General features: G+C 30.8%; 1 protein-coding gene across 8 annotated transcripts in view; it reads left to right on the plus strand.

Annotated features, from left to right (window-relative positions):
- The window catches only part of Vps8 (vacuolar protein sorting 8), a 109597-nt gene that overhangs the window by 69337 nt on the left and 19129 nt on the right, over positions 1-21131 (plus strand). For 5 of the 8 annotated variants that reach the window (XR_013030924.1, XR_013030923.1, XR_013030925.1 and 2 more), the window contains exons 30-37: positions 1625-1714; positions 2031-2080; positions 5003-5168; positions 5966-6055; positions 11068-11232; positions 13722-13803; positions 14812-14894; positions 18557-18637. Coding sequence is in view for 3 of the 8 variants with exons in the window: in XM_076512313.1 (XP_076368428.1) it covers positions 1625-1714; positions 2031-2080; positions 5003-5168; positions 5966-6055; positions 11068-11232; positions 13722-13803; positions 14812-14894; positions 18557-18637 (807 nt within the window). In the remaining 5 variants the exon portion in view is untranslated. Of the gene's footprint in view, positions 1-1624; positions 1715-2030; positions 2081-5002; positions 5169-5965; positions 6056-11025; positions 11233-13721; positions 13804-13874; positions 13977-14811; positions 14895-18556; positions 18638-21131 lie in introns of those variants that run through there. The other 3 variants (XR_013030926.1, XM_076512314.1, XM_076512315.1) reach the window with 3 other exon arrangements.

Genomic DNA, 21131 nt, shown 5'->3' on the forward strand with positions numbered 1-21131 from the left:
AAACTTTGCAAATAAACTTTTCTTATCTTCAGAAATTGTATTATGTTATCAAGTTTTTAAGTTCATCATTTGATTTTTTCTTCATCCCTCTGTAGATGACCATACAGATTGTTCTGAAGCAAAATAATTTTCTGTTTGTAAATAAGTTTAGTTATATCATTAAGATATACCTAAAAATCTTTGTTTTAGAGAAGAATGTATTTACTCCCATCTTATGTGTAGTTATATCACTAAATCTTGATTGCTTGCCAGCTGGTTTGTTTTTTACAATAGTATTGGTCATTGTTAAATATAATGAGCTCCATTTATCTTGGGAAAATGTTGTAGCAAGAAAACAACATTGAAAAGTAATTTAAAGAATCTGTAATTGTTCAGACAAGGTAGGACAAGGGTTTGAGGATTATATGTGCTAGGAACAGTCATTGAAGACTTCCTTGTCCTCTGCAAACCTATTTGAAATGACTGCCACAGTGTGGAAAGAGGTCAACATAATCTTGAAAGATAAGAGTTTCTGGATTTGGGTGTTGAACCAGGTCTCTTCAATGGACTAAGTTCATTGAACAATATGGTCCATCTCATAATGAAAGTAACTGAACTAGTTATAGTTGAAACTAAGTTGTTGTGGTATACACTTAGCTTGGTATACCAGACTGTAAATCCAAGGGTCTATGGTTCATATTCTGTTACTACAAATCCTCCACACTTTGTGATGGGTGCATTATAGTATTGATAATGAAATCCCACTACTTGACTAGAGTGGCCCAAGAGTTGATGGTGGGTAGTGTTAGCTAGCCCTACCCTCTTTACTCTATCATTTTCTAAAATTAGTGATGGCTAGCACTTGTAGCTGTTGTGTAACTTTACACAAATATCTGAAATAAACAAGCATATCAAGATGTATATGATTTTGGCTGTCTTTGCTCATACATGTTTATCTCTGTTGATCATAGAGATGTTTATCTGAGTCTGTAAGTTACCATTTTAAGTTCAGTATGACTTTATATATATAAATTATCCAATCATGCAGTGTTCTCTCTTTCTCGAGTCCCCCATTAGTACAGCGGTAAGTTTACAGATTTAGAATGCTAAAATCAGGGGTTCAATTTCCCTCGGTGGACTCAGCAGATAGCCCTATGGGCTTTGCTGTAAGAATACACACACTTATATTAACATGACAATCTTTATATAGATATGCTTTATTTTCCTTGTAATCTACATATATAATTTCACCATTAATTTCTATAAAATCATTCAGGTTATTCTCCATTGATCTATTATATCATCAAAACTTCCTGTAAATTACTCTTTGTAGTAATAAATGTTTACTTATTGTTGATCCATTTCTCTATTATATCAATGATACAGTTTATATCTCTTGATTCAGTGTTCTGTCATTTTAATGTAACTTTCTATAAATTGCTATATACAGTAAATACAATTTGAATATGTGTTTATTATTTATTTACTTATTCTATTGAACCAACATGTCTTTGTAGCAATACATTTTTATTCTATGTTGATCCTAAGACTAACATAATTATTTACTTTTATAGTTATTTCATTTTTAGTCTGTTAACCACCACTTTTTATTCTTATGCATACTGTGAATTAAAATTTTATTTAGGAACTGGTAGATATAGACAACAAGAAGACTTCGCGACTACTACTTGAATTTATGCCTCACTTGATACCTGATGTTGTAACAAAGTTAAATGTAAGTAATCTAGAAATATAACAGCTGTTGTTGAATAAACATTTTGTAATAAACTTATAACAAATTTTAAATTTTTGAACACATTTCTTTCAGATCAAACACTATTGTTTAAAATATTTTTGTGAAAAATGGATAAAACAAGACTGATTTTATAAATATTACCTAAAACAGCATTTTGAAAGGAATTGTTTATTATGTCACTTGATCTATTGTTCTATATGTGTGGAAGAAAACTACTTGTATAGACACTTAATTAAAACTACATTTTGTTTTCATCTGATATCTGGTATGATTTTCTCATGTATCTCATAAACAGGATCAGTCAAATCTACTGTACTATTTTCTTCAAGGTTTATTTAGCAACAGGTGAGTTGTTTTTTACTGTTCATCATAATCACTAGAGCCTTTATTGTGTTAGTTCCATCAATATGTTTAATTGTACAGACCTTTTTGGTTATTCTTAATATAAAAAACATTGAATTCTATGTAGAAGGACATTAACTGTTTGTGTAAACTCTGTCTACTCATGCTAATTGAACTGGATTTCAGCACCAGATCCTATTTACCATCTTGGTATGGGAGATATCTGAGGTCAACCATGGTGAAAAAGCAAAAGTGAAATGAGGAAACTGCCTGGTTCACAACTAAAAAGATCTACTGATGCTACCTCTGTAGGCCTTTAGTTTACTAAGATTATCTCTACAATTGTTATCCAGAACCAGGCATTTGTTTTCCATTTCACCTTTGTTTTGTTCAGTTTTATGTGTTATTTGAATTTTTTAGTGTAAGGCAGGAATCATGAGAAGGATGTAAGTAAGCTTCTTTCTATATTATTAAAATGAATAAATCTTAAATATTATTTTTTAAATTTTATGATGTGACATTATTTAACCTCATGGGATTACAAGAGTAACTGTTATTGTAGGGAAAACAAAGACTAAAATTAAAAACTTGTGTTTTTTTTTAAAGTTCACTTATTTGTATGTAATTTTGAATTAGAAATGCATAATATTTGGATTTTGATCTACAGTTCTCTCTTTTGTTTTAGTTTGTAAGTATTTCTCTTTGGGTATTTTAATTTTTGAGGAAAAGACATTTTGTAAGAAAAATTGTTAGTGATAGCATGTAGAAATGTTTCTCTGGTTTGAGTTTAAATAAATATATTTTATGTTTGTTTCATAACATATAACTTATTTAAAGTTGCATTAATTGAGAGTCACTAAACATTAAAAGTATTATTACATGGTAATGGCTTTTAAGTGTTAAGGAAATGTAAAATGTTTTTAATAACAAAAGCCTAATATATTTTTGGTTCCCACAGAGTTACTAATTATGATGGTTTTGGTCCAATAGAAATTCTAGATCTATCCTTTAAAAAACATGATTAATGTGTGCAAAAAGTAAACTTATAAGTTGATAGCTGATGCTACTGTAAAAACTATAATAATTCCCTGTAGAGAAATAAAAGAAGTGATGCTTTCCAAACTTTTCTTATCGTTATTGTGTATGTTTGAAGAGTGAAAGCAAGAGTAAGTAACAAGTTTGGAAAGTAATAATGGGGAAATACTTTCCTGAAAAATAGCACTTTAATCTCATTTATGTGTGAAAAAAAAATTGTTGTATTATTTATCAAGTAATAATATACAAGACTTGTCTAATGTTCGTATCGTTTCCTTTGTAGGTCAGTGTTTTCTTCATTAGTACATTATTAATAAAACTTGAATATTACTAAGTAACTAATGATAAAGCTATGTGTTTAGAGGTTTCATCATAAAAAGGTAAAAATTTGATTTTGAAAAGCTGTCTAAAATTTTTGTTTATTTCTTATTTACTTTGTCTCTCTCTTGTACTTTTAACTAGCAGTAAGTAATCTATAAACATGTGAAGGGAAAAGGGCTGTTTAACCAGTTAGAACTGCTTAAAGGTGTATCTTGTCAAATTAGCTAGAAGGCAAAAATACAAATTGGTAATTGATGAGAAGAGAGCTTTAACAATGAACTATGACTGCAACTTTCATGTACTCTGTCATGAAATACTACAACAGTTGGAACACACCTAATTCAGAGTACAAATTTTCTCTTCAACATTTGCCATACAGTTTTCATTTGAACTATGGTTTAACAAGTTGTTACCAATTAAAACTTCTCTAAACTTCATATATAACCCATATAACACTAGTTCGTGTTATATATGAAGTTTTTCTCACAACACTATTTTGTATGAAAACATTTGATATATAACACTTCTAACATTCTTCTTGTAAGTTGTTCAGTTTTGGGGTTCCAGGACATGTTCTTTTGTTCTCATACTGAGGAAATTTATGGTGTAGTTTTCTCATTACCTTTGCCAATTATATTTTCACTTATCTGTGTGTATCAGCAAGATTTCTTGGAAATGGCTAAATGGATTTGGATAAAAGTTGATGTATTTATGAACTGTGACCCACCTTAAAAGTGATTAGTTTTTGAAGAATCAAGGTCACAGCAAAGTCAGGAAAAAAAATCCTATCTGTTAACATGGAAACTGATTTTTCACACTATAACTTAATAAAAAATTATTCTATTTTGATGAAACTTGGTGTGCCTGTGTAGAATATTATTTTTAATTGCTCTACCAAAAACTGTTCCATGTCCATTGATAACAATAAATATACAGACACATTTATAGACATAGTAATATTTGTTAAACCCAGTGATTTCAATATTCTTTGAACCATCAAATGAAAGAGTGGAAATCCATAAGGAGACATTTGTTAAATAATATGAACCAGTTGGCAAAACGTTTCAAGTTTGTAGTACTTGTAGCATCCTATAGTCAAGTGTGGTATAGTGGTTAATGTGTTTGGCTACAGCTCAAGAGCTCATGAGCTTATGCTGCATTTTCAATGAATACTGCACTTCCAGCTATAAGTGCAGTATCAGAGTGACAGTCAATTACATTATTCCTGTCCAAAGCCAGCCAAAACCCTTGTAGCAACACCTACTGTTGAATGGCTGTTTTTTAACTGGTCAGTAGTTTAATGTTATGAGTTACTTTAACTGAATGCCAGGATTTCTGACTCTTTAGCCCATGCTTGTATAAGGTGCCATTCAAGTTGAAAATATCATTAACTTCAAATTTATTTTTAAAATACACAGATTCTTAAGAAATATACAAAGTATAATATAAAACTTTGAATAATAAGGTCTAAAAGATAAGCATTAAATAATAATAATAAGAAAAAACTTAATTACAGTAATTCAAGAGTTTGTAGATAAGTTTGAACTCATTATAATTACTCATCTCTAGAGAAATACGGACAAATGAAAGATCAGGAACTCCAGGAAAGGAACAGCCAGTTATACCTCCCGAAGTTCATGAAAAGTACATAGAATTGATGTGTGTTTTTAACAAGAATGAAGTTCATAAGTATATCTGTAGTGCTGAAGGTTATAGACTAGAAGAAACTTTGGAGGTAAATATACAGGGCTGGTATATGAATTAATTACTAGAAGTACTTCTAGAAGAAACTTTTGAGGTTAGATCTACAATAATGTTTTTTTTAATCAATTACTAGAAGTAGTTCTAGAAGAAACTTTTGAGGTTAAATCTACAATGATGGTTTATTAATCAATTACTAGAAGTAGTTCTAGAAGAAACTTTGGAAGTAAATATACAGGGCTGGTGTATTAATTAATTACTAAAAATAGTTCTAGAAAAAACTTTGGAGGTTAAATCTACAAGGATGACTTATTAATCAATTACTAGAAGTAGTTCTAGAAGAAACTTTTGAGGTTAAATCTTAAAGTATGGTTTATTAATCAATTACTAGAAGTAGTTCTACTAAATTGCTTCAAGCTTGGACAAACAGAGCTAATATAGTGAATGCTGCAGTATTTTATGTGGAGATATCATATCACTAAGGAAAACATTAGACAGTTTACCTGATGATGTCCACTCACAATGTCAAAATGTTGTTATAAAGCTCTACAAATAAAATAATCCACTCAAAAACCTGGGTCTTTGGACTTTTATATAAGTTATACAGTGAATTTCCTCTCTTTACAACAAGGAAGGAACTGTAGTTAGTTTTGTTTGAAGCATAATGCAGTGAATGTTTTTTTTTCATTTTAAAAAATGGGTGATATTAATATAATAGCATCAACTAAAAGTACAGTTAAATTTCTTGAAAGTTTTATGAAATTAATTTTCTATTAGTTTGAGTAAAAAAATTAAGTTACAAGTAGAAAAGTTAAAACAAGATATTTTTAGATTTGTAGGAAACACAACGCTATGGATGCTACTGCCATGCTTCTAGAACGAGCAGGTGACATTCATGGGGCCTTCAACATTTTACTAGAAGTGCGTACATTTTTAATTACATTTTTTACTGTAGCATAGAATAGTTTCAACTAAACACAGTAAATTATGTTTTTATGTATGTGAGGTTTAATTCTACAGCTCAATTAATACTTAATTTGTGAGATTCTTTCTTTCTTTCAATATAATTTAACATCAGAATACAATTTTTGTTTTAAATGAATATATATATGTCATTTAATGTATTGAAGTACAATTTTGGTATTAGAATTTCTAGCCTTGTTAATTGAGTCAAACTGTGTTCTTAGTTTTTCAAGCTGCTATGGATTTACGAAAACTGTTGTATATTGACTTGTTTTGCAATAATCCCATGTGAACATAATACATGTGTGTGAAGATTTTATTTTCAGTCCATTTTATTAGTCATTAAGGTGTTATCCTCCATGTGTCTTAAGTCAGGATCCCTTTCAACTTACGAAATTTCTGTGTAGAACTGTTGAATAAATGCATTATTCCAAAGAGAGAATTTTATTTCTCTACCTGTTCTACTGCCTTCCTATATCAGTTTGTTTCTGCTTTGGTGTGGATTAATGTGTGAGTTCCATTTATTTTAGTCTAATTGTTAGCTTATATCATTTTATTTTGAATTATTTTATCTGTTATCACAGTTTTCTCTGCTTTGTATTTTCACCTTCCTTTGTCATTGATTCTAGTTATCTTTTCTTTCTCTTTCTAATCCTATTTGTCCAGGTTTAAGATTTGTGTCCTATGACAAATAACATTCTGTTGACATTAAAAAGCAAATTTGATAGAAATTTTCTCTTGTTTATTTGGCATTCTGAAGTGCTTATTTGATTACTTAGGCATGTAGATAGAATAGTATACAGAGTAAGTAGAAACAAAAGAATGTGGTTATATTATCCAGTTATTATATAACTGATAGAATTAAAGAAATAGTTAAGGGTGTTAGTAGCAGGTCAGTTTTGTGTTACATGTTGGGGCTAATGATGTAAGGAAAGATAGAACTGAGGAGCTTATTAATAAATATAAAATGTAAATAAGGGTATATAAGGAAAGAAGGTGATATCTTAATGTTCTCAGGGGTATTGCCAAGAATAAACTGTGGGGATGAGATACCAAGTAGGTCACTAGGATTGAATGCTAGATTTAGATCAGTATGGAGGAATGAACAAATAGGCTGGTTAGATTTATGGAATAATTTTAATGTGAAAGTTAATATTTGTAGAATGGATGGCTTGTACATAAATGAAGCATATCAATTCAGTTGTAGTGGTGGATTTAAACTAGGGGCTAGAAAGGGGTGAGGGCTATGATATTAGTAAAATAGGAAATATACTTGACAGTAAAACATGTACAATAGGCATAAAACATGAATATATTTTAAAAGCTGTGATTAATTGTTACTATTTAAGTGCTAGGAGTGTTAGAAATAAAACTGATGAGTTCAAAGCAGTTGTGGAATCTGAGATTTTTATATTATGTATATTATTGAGATTTAGTTAGATTTGAACAGTTCTGATAAGAGGCATTTCTTTGAAGTACCAGGATACAGATTATTTACTAGAATTGAAACATTGAAAAAAGGGGCAGTGTAGCTTTATAATGTGAGGAGTGAATTGTATCCTGTTGAGTTAGAGCATATTAAAGAAAACAGCAGTGAGGTTGAGTCAGGTTGGGTTGATGGTAATGGATATAAATGGAAAAGTCTTGTGATTGGGATTTGTTATAAACCAACAGGTCAGATATTAGAAGTTAATGAGAAACTGTATAAATGTAATGAGAATGGTAGGTGTAAAAGATGATGTTATTATGGGAGTTTTTACTTTTGGGGTATTGATTGACAAAATTTCGAAGTGAAGGAGATAGGTTTTGGGAAATTGTTCAGGATACTTTTACACTCCAACCGGTAACATAATCTACAAGAGAAGAAACTATATTAGATTTAATATTAGAATTCACTGTGAAAATGACAGACAGAGTTGTGGTTTATGAGCATTTAAGTACAAACAACTATTTCCCTAGTAGGTTTGGTATTTTAAAACATGTTAAACTGAAGACTGTAAATCTCAGTCTTACATAGACTGGACTAAAGAGCTGGGACAAGATCTTCAACAGATGTGAGAAGCATTTAGGGAAACATTGATATTCATACAGAACATAAATATTTTCCTACAGGGAAAAACAAAGAGCAATAGAGTAAAGGTTTAAGAGATCATATTAAGGATAAATACAAATTATTGTATTTGGGCAACTATAAGAAATCAAGAGAGCTGGTTAAAGAGGAAATTAAAAGGGCAAAAACTGTTTATGAAATTGGGTTGGCTGAGGTAGTTAAACAATAAAATTCTTTAGGTTTATGATGGATAAGCAAAATGTTAGGATGGTAAACTCATTAAACTTTAGTAAGTAAACTTATTAAATTATATGTTCTTTTCAGTTTTTACGGAGAAAGATAACAAGTATTATTCCCAACCAACGCACTTGGGGAAAAGATATGGGGAAAATATTGATGTAAAAGATATCACTTTCAGTTCTAAAATTGTAAGAGAAAAGTTAGGAAAACTAAAAATCAACAAGCCCCTGGACCACACAGATTTTATCCTAGTGTTTAAGGGAATTTTAAAGATTTTATTTGTCAACTGCCAGCTAATGTTTTATAGGTCATTGAGTAGTAAAACAGTATTAAAAGATTGGAAATTGGCTAATGTTAGTCCAATACTTAAAAAGAGGTGATAAACACTATCCAGGCAATTATAGGCCAGTTAGTCTTACATCAGTAGATGGAAAGGTTTTGGAAATTGTAGTTAAAGATACAATGCAGAGTTACTTAAAAGTTTGATATAATGTCAAAGAGCTAGCAAGGGAAAGTCTTGTTTAACAGATCTTCTGATATTTTTTTGAAGATGCTGCTGCAATAGTTGATGAAGGAAGTATTGTGGATTTAGTTTACCTTAATTTTCCTGTCATGAGGTGCCTCAGAAAAGACCCGTTACAAAACTTAAATCTGTAGGTGTGATGAAGATGTTATTAAATTGGATAGAAAATTGGATTGATGGTAGAAAGTAATGATCAGTGATAAATGTAATTAGATCTTACTGGATTAGAGTTATAAGTAGTATGCATCAAGGCTCTGTCCAGGTGCTCTGATATTTGTGATTTATATTAACGATAACTGACTTTGGAATGACCAACAAAATTTTGAAGTTTGCAGATGACAGATTTTAGAGATGGCTAACTATATCAGAGATGCTGCAGACATATAGTGAGATTTAGATCAATTAATGCATGTGGCAAATATGTAGCAGATGTTTAACTATCCAAAATGTAAGGTGACACACTTAAATTGCTTAATCATTGTATTGTAGCTAGCAAAAGAACTAACAGGATTTTGGGTATCATCTATAGAAACATTGAATACAAGAAAAGGATATTAATGCTTCTCTCTATAGATTACTTGTAAGACTTCATTCAGAGTACTATGTACAGTTTTGGACTCCCTGTTTCAAGAAGGATATTAAACCATTGGAGATGTTTTAGAGAAGAGCCTTTAGGATGATACTTTGGATGGTGGGATTGTTCTGTGTGGAGAGATTAAAATCTCTAAACTTGGTTTTCCTGCAGAGGAGAAGAGTCAGAGAGGATTTAATTGAGGTGTTTAAGATTATTAAGGGTGTTGATAATATAGAGCCATCAAACTTTTTTGTGTTTAGTAGTGAAAACAATTAGACAAGTTTTGGCAGTGTAGGAATCATCTGCAGTTTAGACAGTATTACTTTTCATATAGGTTGACTGGCATTTGGAATGACCTGCCTTCAACTGTGGTGGAGGCAGAAAATTTAAATGAGTTGAAGAACAAATTGGATTAATACATTAGTAGTGAGGGGTGATTATAGTCGGAAGTTAGAAAGGACATTCTTAATGGGCTAATAATCTCTTTTGTGCCCCTTTAAACTTAATGAAATTGAATATTCTTCTGGTTCTAGGAAGGTCAACATGCAACTCTTGTACACGTGTTGCATAGTTTTAACACAGGTAAAATGAACCTTTTTATTATCAGCTTGTTCTATGTAGTTTTTCTGATTACATTTCTCTTTCTGTAATCGGAATTTTTCCTTGAACTTGCATCTTTTATTTCTGCTGTAAATTTGTTTTTCAAATATAGTAATCAGTGTCATATATCCTGTTTTTTCATCTTCATGGATTTTGCTGAAGTGACCTCGACTCTTTGTGAGTATTTTTTTGTTGTTGTTGATGTTGTTTAGCAATCATTCTTTTATCAAGAGATCATGATCTTTCCTGATTGCTCATACACACTGTTCTTTTTCAAGGAATCTTGTGTGTTTTGTTTACCAATACTAATTATAACTGCTGTTGTCTGTATCAAGACCTTTATCTCACTGTTATGTTTGTTTTGGAGGCTCTTATGATTGAAATTGGTGATAGCTTCTTTATAACTTGCTTAATATTAGTTCCTGTTTCCTATATATGCCTGATCCTAGATTCTGCACACCTTCCTCTAAACAGAGGTGAATATGTTTATCTTTCTGTCCAATCATCTGTTAGGCCTTTTTTTTCCTTACATTGTGCTGCAAGAAAGATGCTTTTTTTTTTTCCTGTATTTGCTTACAAGCCCAATCATATATTATACACTTAATCTTGTAGAAAAGAAGATTACTACTTTGTTTCTGTAAGTAGAACTAGTCTGGATTACATTGTTTGAGTATGCTTGTTGTGTCAAGACTTTCACCCTAAACATTTGGAAAAATATTTTTTTTTTATGTTTGGTACATTTCTTTGTCTTTGGGTGACTTACAATACTACATTTTATATATATCAGTTTAAATATCAGTTTCAACTCCAGTGATAAGAACTTTCTACTGTTTCTTCCTAAAACTTGTCAATTCTAATACTTAGGCATTATGTAATTTTAGAAATCATTAGATAAACATGATGAAAGCTATAGGTAAATATTTTTTAACATCTCTTGTTAGGATTGTTTATGAGTAAGAACTTACTCTGAATTTGTTTTCAAGAAATTACGAGGAATGCTGCAGGATGTGAGAGCCCAACTTACATCAAATCAGGAAGTGTCAAGTGGTAGCTTAGCAGTTGCTTGGAGTGCTCTTGAAATACAACTCATTTTAGTTATTCAGTTATGTCAGCGGAATTCTGGTAAAATGGATCAGTTGGAAAGAGAGGTTTGTGTTTTTTTATACTATTTAAAATATGGCACTTTGAAGTCAGTGAATTTTGATTCCATTATTAATCCATATCAAAGCTCTTGTAGTTAATTAATAGTACAAAATTTCAGTATCTTCAGCCCTACACAGCTGTTGGTGGAGTGTAAAACATATAGTGATGACAGCCAGTAGAAAAGAACAGAGCTTAATGCAGTAAAGTGTTATTAAAATGCATGTAATTATACCTTTAATTTTGTTTCCTCATTTTAATTCAAACATTTTTAAAACAGAGGGAGTTTTTTTTTAATATATGAGTACCTATTTTGGTTTTAAAAACCTGTATGTTTATATAATAGTTAAAATGAAAATTGTTAAATGTAAATATGTCTAAGTCTTTATAAAGTTCATGTTTGATAAGAAATTTAACTACAGAAGTTTTGATAACATGAAATTCATGTATTATACATTGTTTACTTAAAACAGTTTTTCATGTATTTTGATGAGAAATCATCTAGTTAGTAAACACAGAAGTTTTAATTACACCTATAAAATTCACAACTCATGTGCTGGTTAAACATACAAGCTGCTATTTTCTCTGTAAAACTTCTCATGTGTTAGTTAACACATTTGTACCTCCATATAAAACTAATAGTCATGCGCTACTAGTGATACTCAGAATTTTTAATTTCAAAATGTTTGAGTTTTCATGTGCATTCAAAACTTGTTTTATGGTGTAATGAAATAGTTTTTTATGGCCATTTTTTAATTTTACAAAAGCTTTCATTTCATGTGGTAATGAAATGGTGTATGTTAATGCTGTTAACAATCACAATGTTTGTAGTATCTAATTTAGAAGGCACAATATGACCAGTCACTGTTAAAAATCATGTATGCCTATAAGGATATTGAGACATTAAAATACAATTCAAGATAATATTCCCTCTATTTTAATATTGACTATTAGAAACAAAACACACAAGTTTTCACTCTTGAAATCTTGTTGACAGAATTATCTGTAATTAATGTTGGAAATTCCTTGTTTGGATGGCATATAAACCAGGTTACCCACAGAAGTAAGAGCAAGACAACATAGTGTTTTTATACATTCATTGTCTGAATATTATTTTCATGCATGTAAACTACTCCTCATGAAACCATGTAGTCAAGAGAAAGGAAATATAATGAAATTTTAATGGCTAATATAGACTTGATTTAATAAACTATGTAATTTGAAATTTGTCTTTTTATATACGAACAATGAAATATTGATTACATTTTACAATAATCTGTTCTACTGATTGCTATTCATTGGTTGAAAAAATTCTTGCAAGATATCAACAAAAGTTTCAGCCTTAAAGGAAAAAAAGAAAACTGTGAGAAATTATAGCCAAACTATACTCGACCAGCATCAAATTTTTATGTCAAGGAGAGTAAATTGAGTATAATTTTCCTAAAATGTATTTATTGTTTTATGTACATAGATTCAAGTTGCAAAGATTAATCCCAACTTTGAATAATGCTATTGTTAGTAAAGGGGTGATAGTGTGGTTGACTCAATCTCTGGGTCACAGGTTTGAACCATCATTGAACATGCTTGCTTTTTCAGCTGTGGGGATGTTATAATATGACAATCAATTCTACTGCTTATTGGTAAAAAGTACCCTAAAAGTAGCTTGTGATTAGTCTTGATTAGTTGCCTTACCTTTAGTCTACCCCTGTTGCATCAAAGATGCTCACCCTTTGAGCCATGGGGGTGTTATAATATCACAGTCAATCCCACTATTCATTGGTAAAAGAGTAGTCCAAGAGTTTGAGGTGAGCGGTGATGACTAGCTACCTTTCCTTTAGTCTTACACTGCAAAATTGAGACAGCTAATGCAGATAGCCCTCATGTGGCTTTGCATGAAATTCAAAAACAAACAAACTCTCTAGTCGATCTCTCCTAAATTTGGAATGGCTTGCACACATAGTCCTTGAGTAGCTTTACATGAAATTCAAAAGACAGTAGAGGATTGTTTTGTAGTAAATCATCTTAAGATACAATAAAAAGATACTGAAGTGCTGAGGTTTAAAAGAGAAACTTGAATTGCCAATCATCTGCTGCTTCAGTAATTTTGATCGCTTTGCCCCAGAACCTATAATATTAGACAATGCAAGGTTTAATGCAACACTGGACCACTAGGTTTGAATCTTTAATTATATTATAATTTAAAAATTATTCAGTTAATTGAATAACCTTTGTTTGGCATGTGTTTCTAAAACATTAACTTAATTACTAATCAAATTTTAGAAGCTTAACAAATGAAAAGTTGGTATAAATGGGATTGAAAATATTTTGGTTACTTTTTGGATTTATTGTAATTTACTTTTAATTTTTTATTATTCTTATATTTGTCAAGAACTAAAAAAATTTGATGACTTATACAGGTTTTTAAACATATTAGCTTTTGCACTTTTAACATTTTTAACTGTTTACAACACCTCACTTTATTTACTAATGTTCGTAGGCACTTTGGTTTCCATTACTGGAGACAATGATGTTGCCACAACGACAGCTTCGAGGAAAGACAACTGTGGAAAATCTAGAAGGTAAGATCAAAATGAGTTTGTAAAAAAAAAGGTTTTTTTTTTAAATAATTATAAAAACCGTGTATTTTCAGATCTTACTAGATGTATACAAAAGAGATTATAAAGAAACTGTAATGTGAGAAATGAATGGATTTGTACATTCCAGACACTGTGAAAATGAAGATTTGGAGCATGTAAGATAAGTTCTTAGAAGATTTGTAAAGTAGTTTGTTTTTGTTTTTTTGTAAAATAAGAATTAATAATCCTTAAGACAACACAGTAAGTGGACTTGTAGAGAGACTTTTTGTGAAGTTGAAATGGCAATGGTCATTAGTTTTTCTTATAAAACGGTTTTTGGAAGATAAAGATTAAAAGGCTTTATGATAGATTTTCTCCATTAAAAGTCTTTACAAGATTAAGATTGAAAGTGTTATAATTGTAGATTTTTCAGTAGAAGTTTAGAGAAGATGAGAACTGAAAGGATAAAGTTACTTGGTTTCTCCTGTAAAAGTTGTAAGAAGTTGAAGATTTTAAGTGTTACAATTGTATGTTTTCCAATGGAAGTCCTGGAAATATGAGAATTGAAAGAGTGGTGTTAGTTGATTTCTTTTATAAAAGTCTTGAGAAGTTGAAGATTGAAACTTTCACAATTGTAGATTTTTTAGTAAAAGTCTTTGTTAAATAGAGACTGAAAGGGTGATGTTAATTGGTTTCTTTTACAAAAGTCTTGGAACTCGTTTGAAGATTGACAAACCAATATGGTGAAGTAGTAGTGTTTTTAAAGTAAAAATTTAGTGAAGTAAAAATTGGCGGTACCTGGAAGATACATGATATTTGGTTTGTGCAGTATAATTCTTCAATAGATTAATTAAAGAAAAAGATAAGAGGTCATTTGAAAGACATTTAAGTTGCTAATTTCATATTTACTTGTAAATACATTGTTTAAATGTTGTTATCAAAGTTTATAAAGGAAGCTTTAGTGTAATGTTTCAATTTGCCAAACTCCTTTGAATTAACTATTATTTACAGCCTTCAAGAAACTTACACGACACCTCTTGAATAGTATGATGGGCTACATAGCATTACCAGCAATTTTACAGCGGATCCTGCAGGTGAGAAGTCAAATATTGAGTGAAAAAAAATGTTTCCTTAAGATTGCTTTGCAAAAAGAAACAGATTACATAAGCATTTGATCTTACTATAGCTTAAAAATGCATTGTGGTCTTTATTGGTTTGTTTTGAAAACTGTAATTTGCTTAATCAATTCATGGCATATAGCATGGGTATTCTTGTGGTAGTAAGTTATGAAGTTATTAATAATATGTTTTGCATGTATATCAGGAATATGTAATTTTTTTAGTGAACTCTATAAACTATTTTTTAATCTCCTAATTTTTATTTGTTGGATTTACAAAGAAAATTACCTGTTTTATGGAGTTAAAGATTTATCCTTGTCCCAAACAGATGTGTTGCTTTTTTTACATATATATAAATGTGTGCATTTGTGTTCCACTGATATGTATTTTCCAGAAATCAGTGGTATAGTGGCATCTTATTGTTCACATGTATATTATTTTATATCTACGTTTGTAATCTAGCAAGTGTGTAGTTTCTGTTAGGAACAGAGGTTCTTGAGGATAATATATTTGGTGCTTTTCTTCAAAAGTATATTTAACTTTTATAAGTAAGCTGCTAATAGTTTTATCAGTTTAAGCATATTCAAACTAGGATTTTTTTTTTACATATTCAATCAAATTTATTCATTAGTTTTTATTTATCAGGTGGAATAACAGTTACAGAGGATTGAGTCTGTATTTTTAGTTTGATGCTTCTATTAATCTATAGTTCTTGAATGAACCTGAATTGGCAACTGTTGGTCTGGAAAGGCTTATTAATATTGTATTTTTTCACCAGTGATATAATTTTAATTCTAGATTTTCGTAGAGAATACTATATTTTCTGCATATTAAATATTAGGTGGGAATTAAGTTTGAAGTGAAGGAACTTGCATGAGTGTATTATTTTTCTATAAGTTCTGAGATTGTGTTTGTGTCCTTAGATAAAATATTACCAAATAAAGTTTTGTTATTTTTACATTCTAAATTGGATTCTCTAGTCAATGAAGCTTTCAAAGTTTTCTATGTAAGTGTTACTATGCATTGGGATTAGTAGATATTTAGAAAAGAAGATATACTCTAACTAGAAATAAGCAGACTTTGTTCATTCTAACAACTGTTTTATAATGACTTAACATTTATGATTATGTGTATACTCAGTTAATACTGAATAAGTTTGGAGTGGAGCTTTAAAATTTGATAGATTAAAGATTAAATATTGGAAGCCGGCAAACTACTGGAAACTAATAGGCCAAAAAATTGTTAGAGAAATTTAGTTAACCACAAGTTAAGTCTTTTGGTTTCCAACAGTTAACCAGCTATTCAAACCATAGCTTTTAGGCTATTATACTGTTTATATAAATAGTGTTTTGTAGAGTCTTTTTGTCTTTCATTGTCTAGCCCAAATGATGAGTTCTTGTATTGAATGAAAAACTTCTTAAACAGGGATTTATGGGATATAAAAGATAGAACTCAAATGCTACTTTTACTCATTTGTAATTTTTAGCTACAATGAACAAGTTAAGAGATATCCAGAAAAAAAAGGAATGCTATTTATTTTATTTTGATAACAACTTTTAGGTTTATTAATTACAAATAGTTTGCTGGTTTTTTGTACTGAAACCGTAACTATTTCATCTTGTCATAAAATTAGTAAAAAGAAAAATCTGGGTTACTTTGAAATATCTTCCCTTTCAGTAAAAATCATTGTAGTAACAGAACAAATTCTATGCACTTAAGTGAACCTAGAAAGGTTAATTTGACCCTGATGCTATGAGCATTTTTTTCTATGCATGTGACAAGGTATTAATGAGTTACATTCAAAATTTAATTAAACTACTTTATTATCATGGTATACAAATAAGTTGGCATAAAAAACTTAACTAATAATCCAAATTTTAATATAAGTTTTAAGTTCTTAATTTTATAAGACAGTATTTTTTTTTAATCCCAAAATATCCTCTTTTTTCTAATTGATTTATCATCTTACCAAAAAGTACAAAATTTAACATAAATTGCTCATTAGAATGCTATCATTGCTCAGGCAAAGTATAATTTTTATAGCCTTCAATTTTATTTAATTACAGCACCATAATATAAAAAATCAGACCCATGTTGCCACACCCACCTGTCACAACTTTTTTTGAGAAATTGACAATATTTCTCACTGACTTTTAATACTATGTTATTTATAACCAAGAAAAGCCAAAGTTTTACAATATTAAATGATATATTACATTTTTTTATGTACACAGAATTGTCTATTTCACTTATAATTCAAACTTTATTTCCACAGGAAACACGTCAATAAGCTTAGCTGAATTTTTAACAGCTGTTATGGTATAATTAGGCTCGAACTTTGATAGTTATAGGACGTTGCCTGGATTTTACATATTATTATTCTGTATCATTTGGTGCAACATTTAATTAAGTAAAAATTACTTAATGTAGAAGTACCATTAGTATGAAAAAAATAGGATTAAATTTGATCAGCAATTGATATGAAAGAAAAAGTAGACCTGGTAAGTACTGTATTTCTTCATATGTATTCTTTATTTATTATTATAAAAATAACTAAAATGAAAAAATTAGAGACTTCTTAAGGTTAATTATGTGAAATGAAGAATAATAGTAATAAAAAGGTTTAATGATATATATGTAACCCATGCCTTACATATCTCAGCAGGGTAATGTGAGCTACACATTTTAAAACTATACTCGTAATTTTAACAATTAGATTTTACTGATGCTATGTAGAGAAACACTGAACTGGCAAATCAAGGTGTCATGTACCAACTCCTAAAGATGGAAGAACCATATTTAAACAAATTTCATTGTTGCCTGCTTTTGTTAAGCCGCTCCACTAAACTTAGAGTTAAGTAATATCTCATATTTGGTAAGATGAGGTAGTTGTATTGTTAAGTATTCTAGTTTTTTACAAGCAGCTTTATTTATATATAACTTCTGAATATTTAATTTTATTCACAGGAAAAGTTAAGACATCAAAGGAAAATACTTCAGAAGTATTTATTTAGTTGTTTTTTGAATTATGTTTGATGCTTTTAGTTTCAGTGATCCATTTGATGCAGATTTAAGGAGAAAATATGGTGGGGTTTGGGGATACTTGATAGCCCCAAACTCCCAGAACGATTTTTCTCAAATCTGATTGTGGCCCAATTGTATGCCTGGTATAGCCAGCTTTGTTTAATTAAGACATTATTGATATTCTCAAGGTATCATGGATTTTATTGACAGCTGTGATAGTTAATTTATTGATCACAGTAGATAAACAATCATAAGTTAGATATATAACCATATTTGTTAAATAATATAAATAATTATGCTTATAAGAACTTGTGATTAACATTCAAGAAGTGTGTAATAATGTGTCAACCCAATGTGTCCTACATCCATTGCCAATGAAGCCTTTATATCCAATACTAAGACTCAGAGTGACGAGGAGATAACAGAAATATAGTTATGGTTGAGATGCAATTTATATCATCAACTACTTGAACAACAGTAGTGGTAAAGTGAAGAATAATAAGCTAATGACATGTAGTAAATTAACAAATGACAAATAATGTTATACATATAATCATGTGTCAATAACTGCAAAAGTTTTTTCTACTTTTTAAATTGTCTTTGTTTTTAAGTAGGATTCTGCTTACAACACAGCTAAGTTTGGTGAAGTGAGAGAACTCATTATGGGAATGTTGGAAACTTACAACTATGAAAAGGTTTGTCATGTAAAGTATTGTTTATAAATATTCATAAGCTTTATCAATTATATGAGTTACTAGGTTCTGTACTTCTAATTCGTGATGACAAGAAAACCCACTTGCAAAGCAAAAATATATATGTAAAAATGACTGGTATGGGTAAAGAAACCTCCATGTAGAGGAGTGAACAACGTTTTCACCTTCTTTAGTCATCGTCAGGTTCACAAAGAAAGAAAGAGGTAACTGACCAATAGCTGACCACATGTTTGAAGGGGGTTGTGTAACTGAGTGTAGGAATGTAGAGGACATGCTCAGATGTTTAATTATATTTATTAATATAGGTATAAAGGGGTTCCTTTGTATTGGTTTATTTTGGGCTTGAGTTTTTGTATAAGTAAGGCTTCTTTAATTTTGAGTTTGTTTGTTTCTTTATTTAGTATTTGGGTGTTTTCTCTGGTTATGTTGTGTTTATTTGATTTGCAGTGTTCGAGAATGTGTGAAGGTGACTTTTTGTGTTCTCTGAATCTGGTTTCCATTTCTCTACTTGTTTCTCCAATATAGAAGTCGTGGCAGTTATCACATTGTATTTTATAAATAATGTTGGTGTGGTGTTTGTCAGTGTAGTTTTTACATAGTATTGACCTTAGTTTTGTGCCTGGTTTTTGAATAAATTTATTATTAACTGGAATGTCATATTTTGTTACTAGTTTTTGCCAAATGTTGGTTATTTTTCTGCTGATGTTGGGAATATATGATATGCAGCAATATATGGTTTCATGTTTTTTTAAATCATAGGGTATAGTTACTTTTGTTAGTTGATCTTGCTTTTTGTTCAGGTGTGTGCGTATAATGTTTTCTACAGTTTGTGAAGGAGACTTATTGATGTTGATGAAGTATTGTTTTATTTTGTCTAATTCATCATTGATTTTATCTGGTGAGCATAGTTTTATGACTGTGTTTATTTGGTTTCTTGGTATGTTGAGTTTTTATTTTGTTTCAGACAAACCTTTGGGGCAGATATCTCCCTTTTTATTCAGAAGGGACTAGAGAGATTTGCTGGCTCTCCAATGTCAGTCAAAAAGCTTTGCTCTAGTGACATATTAGTGGAAACATCCACATTTAAACACAGTGAACTCCTCTTACATTCAAAGGTGATTAGGGATATACCCATTGAGGTTATGCCCCATGCTACTTTGAATTCATCACAAGGTGAGGGATTTGAAGAGACATCCCCAAGTCAGAGATTCTTGCTGGTTCCTCCACCTAAGGAGTTCCTGTAGTGAAGCGTATTTTCACTTGTAAAGATGAAATTATGGTGCTGACCAATGTCCTCCTTCTGACATTTATGTCACCATGTCCACCTGCCACTATCAAGGCAGGTTATCTTAATTGCAGAGTACAGCCACACAATTCAAACCCTCTCAGATATTTCCAGTGTCAGCGGTTCAATCATTCAAAGACATTGTAGTTACTTGACATGTGCTCATTGCAGTGCCAAGGACCATGATGCCTATGAATGTGAAATGGGCCCTTATTGCATTAATTGCAATGGCTCTCATCCATCCTTCTTTTGTTCTTGTCCTAAGTGGTTGGAAGAAAAAGAGGTGCATTGTTTGAATGCGATTCAAAACATTACTTACCCTGAGACTCAAAAGTTACTGTCCACCACTTCATCTTGGACATATGCTGCTGCACTTCTTTCCACTACCACAGTTGGAGTGCAGATGGATCTCTCAGTGCCTCCAAAAGAATCACTCTCAAACCATATGAAAAGTCTTTTGACCTTCATGATTAAATAAGTTGATAAATTAACATCAACACCCATCTCTGTCCCTAACATTCCTTCCTGCAAATCTCAAGATCCACTTTTTTTGGCTCTGGGTACAGGCATTTCTTCGAGTACATTTTCTTCTCCCACCCCAAGATGCAAAACAATCATTCATTGATGTTTTTAGTCACTGAACTCCTCTTCCAACAACAAAGACCTGCCTAATCAATCCAGAGCAGGATCCATGGAGGGCAACAGACCTCCCTTGAATAAAGAAAATAAAGAATAAAGACATGATCAGAAATGGAAGGGCTCTCCACCCAATTTGCCTACACATAAATAAAAATGGCCACTTTAATACAGTGGAACAATCGAGGTTTACGTTCTAATCTGGATGACATCAAAGCACTGATTGCTTCCTACCATCCTGTATGTCTTTTCTTACAGGAAACATTTGTGAAACCTACCTATACAGGTACCTTTTGGCAGTTTTCTTTGTAAAGAAATGACAGGTTATTGATGGATGAGTGTATGGAGGGGTAGCACTGTTGGTTGATCAGCATGAGCCCACCCTGTCTTTGCCACTCAACACACACTTTGAGGCTGTAGCCATCCGTGTTTCCCTAGGTCGTACTATCACTGTTTGTTCTCTATACCTGTCTCCTGAAGAGACCTATGATCAATCAGACCTTGATGCTCTTGTTGAACAGTTGAAATCTTCCTTTTTGATCCTGAGGTACTTTA

This window comes from Tachypleus tridentatus, chromosome 7, assembly GCF_004210375.1.
Source record: "Tachypleus tridentatus isolate NWPU-2018 chromosome 7, ASM421037v1, whole genome shotgun sequence".
In the NCBI taxonomy this organism is placed as follows: domain Eukaryota; kingdom Metazoa; phylum Arthropoda; class Merostomata; order Xiphosura; family Limulidae; genus Tachypleus; species Tachypleus tridentatus.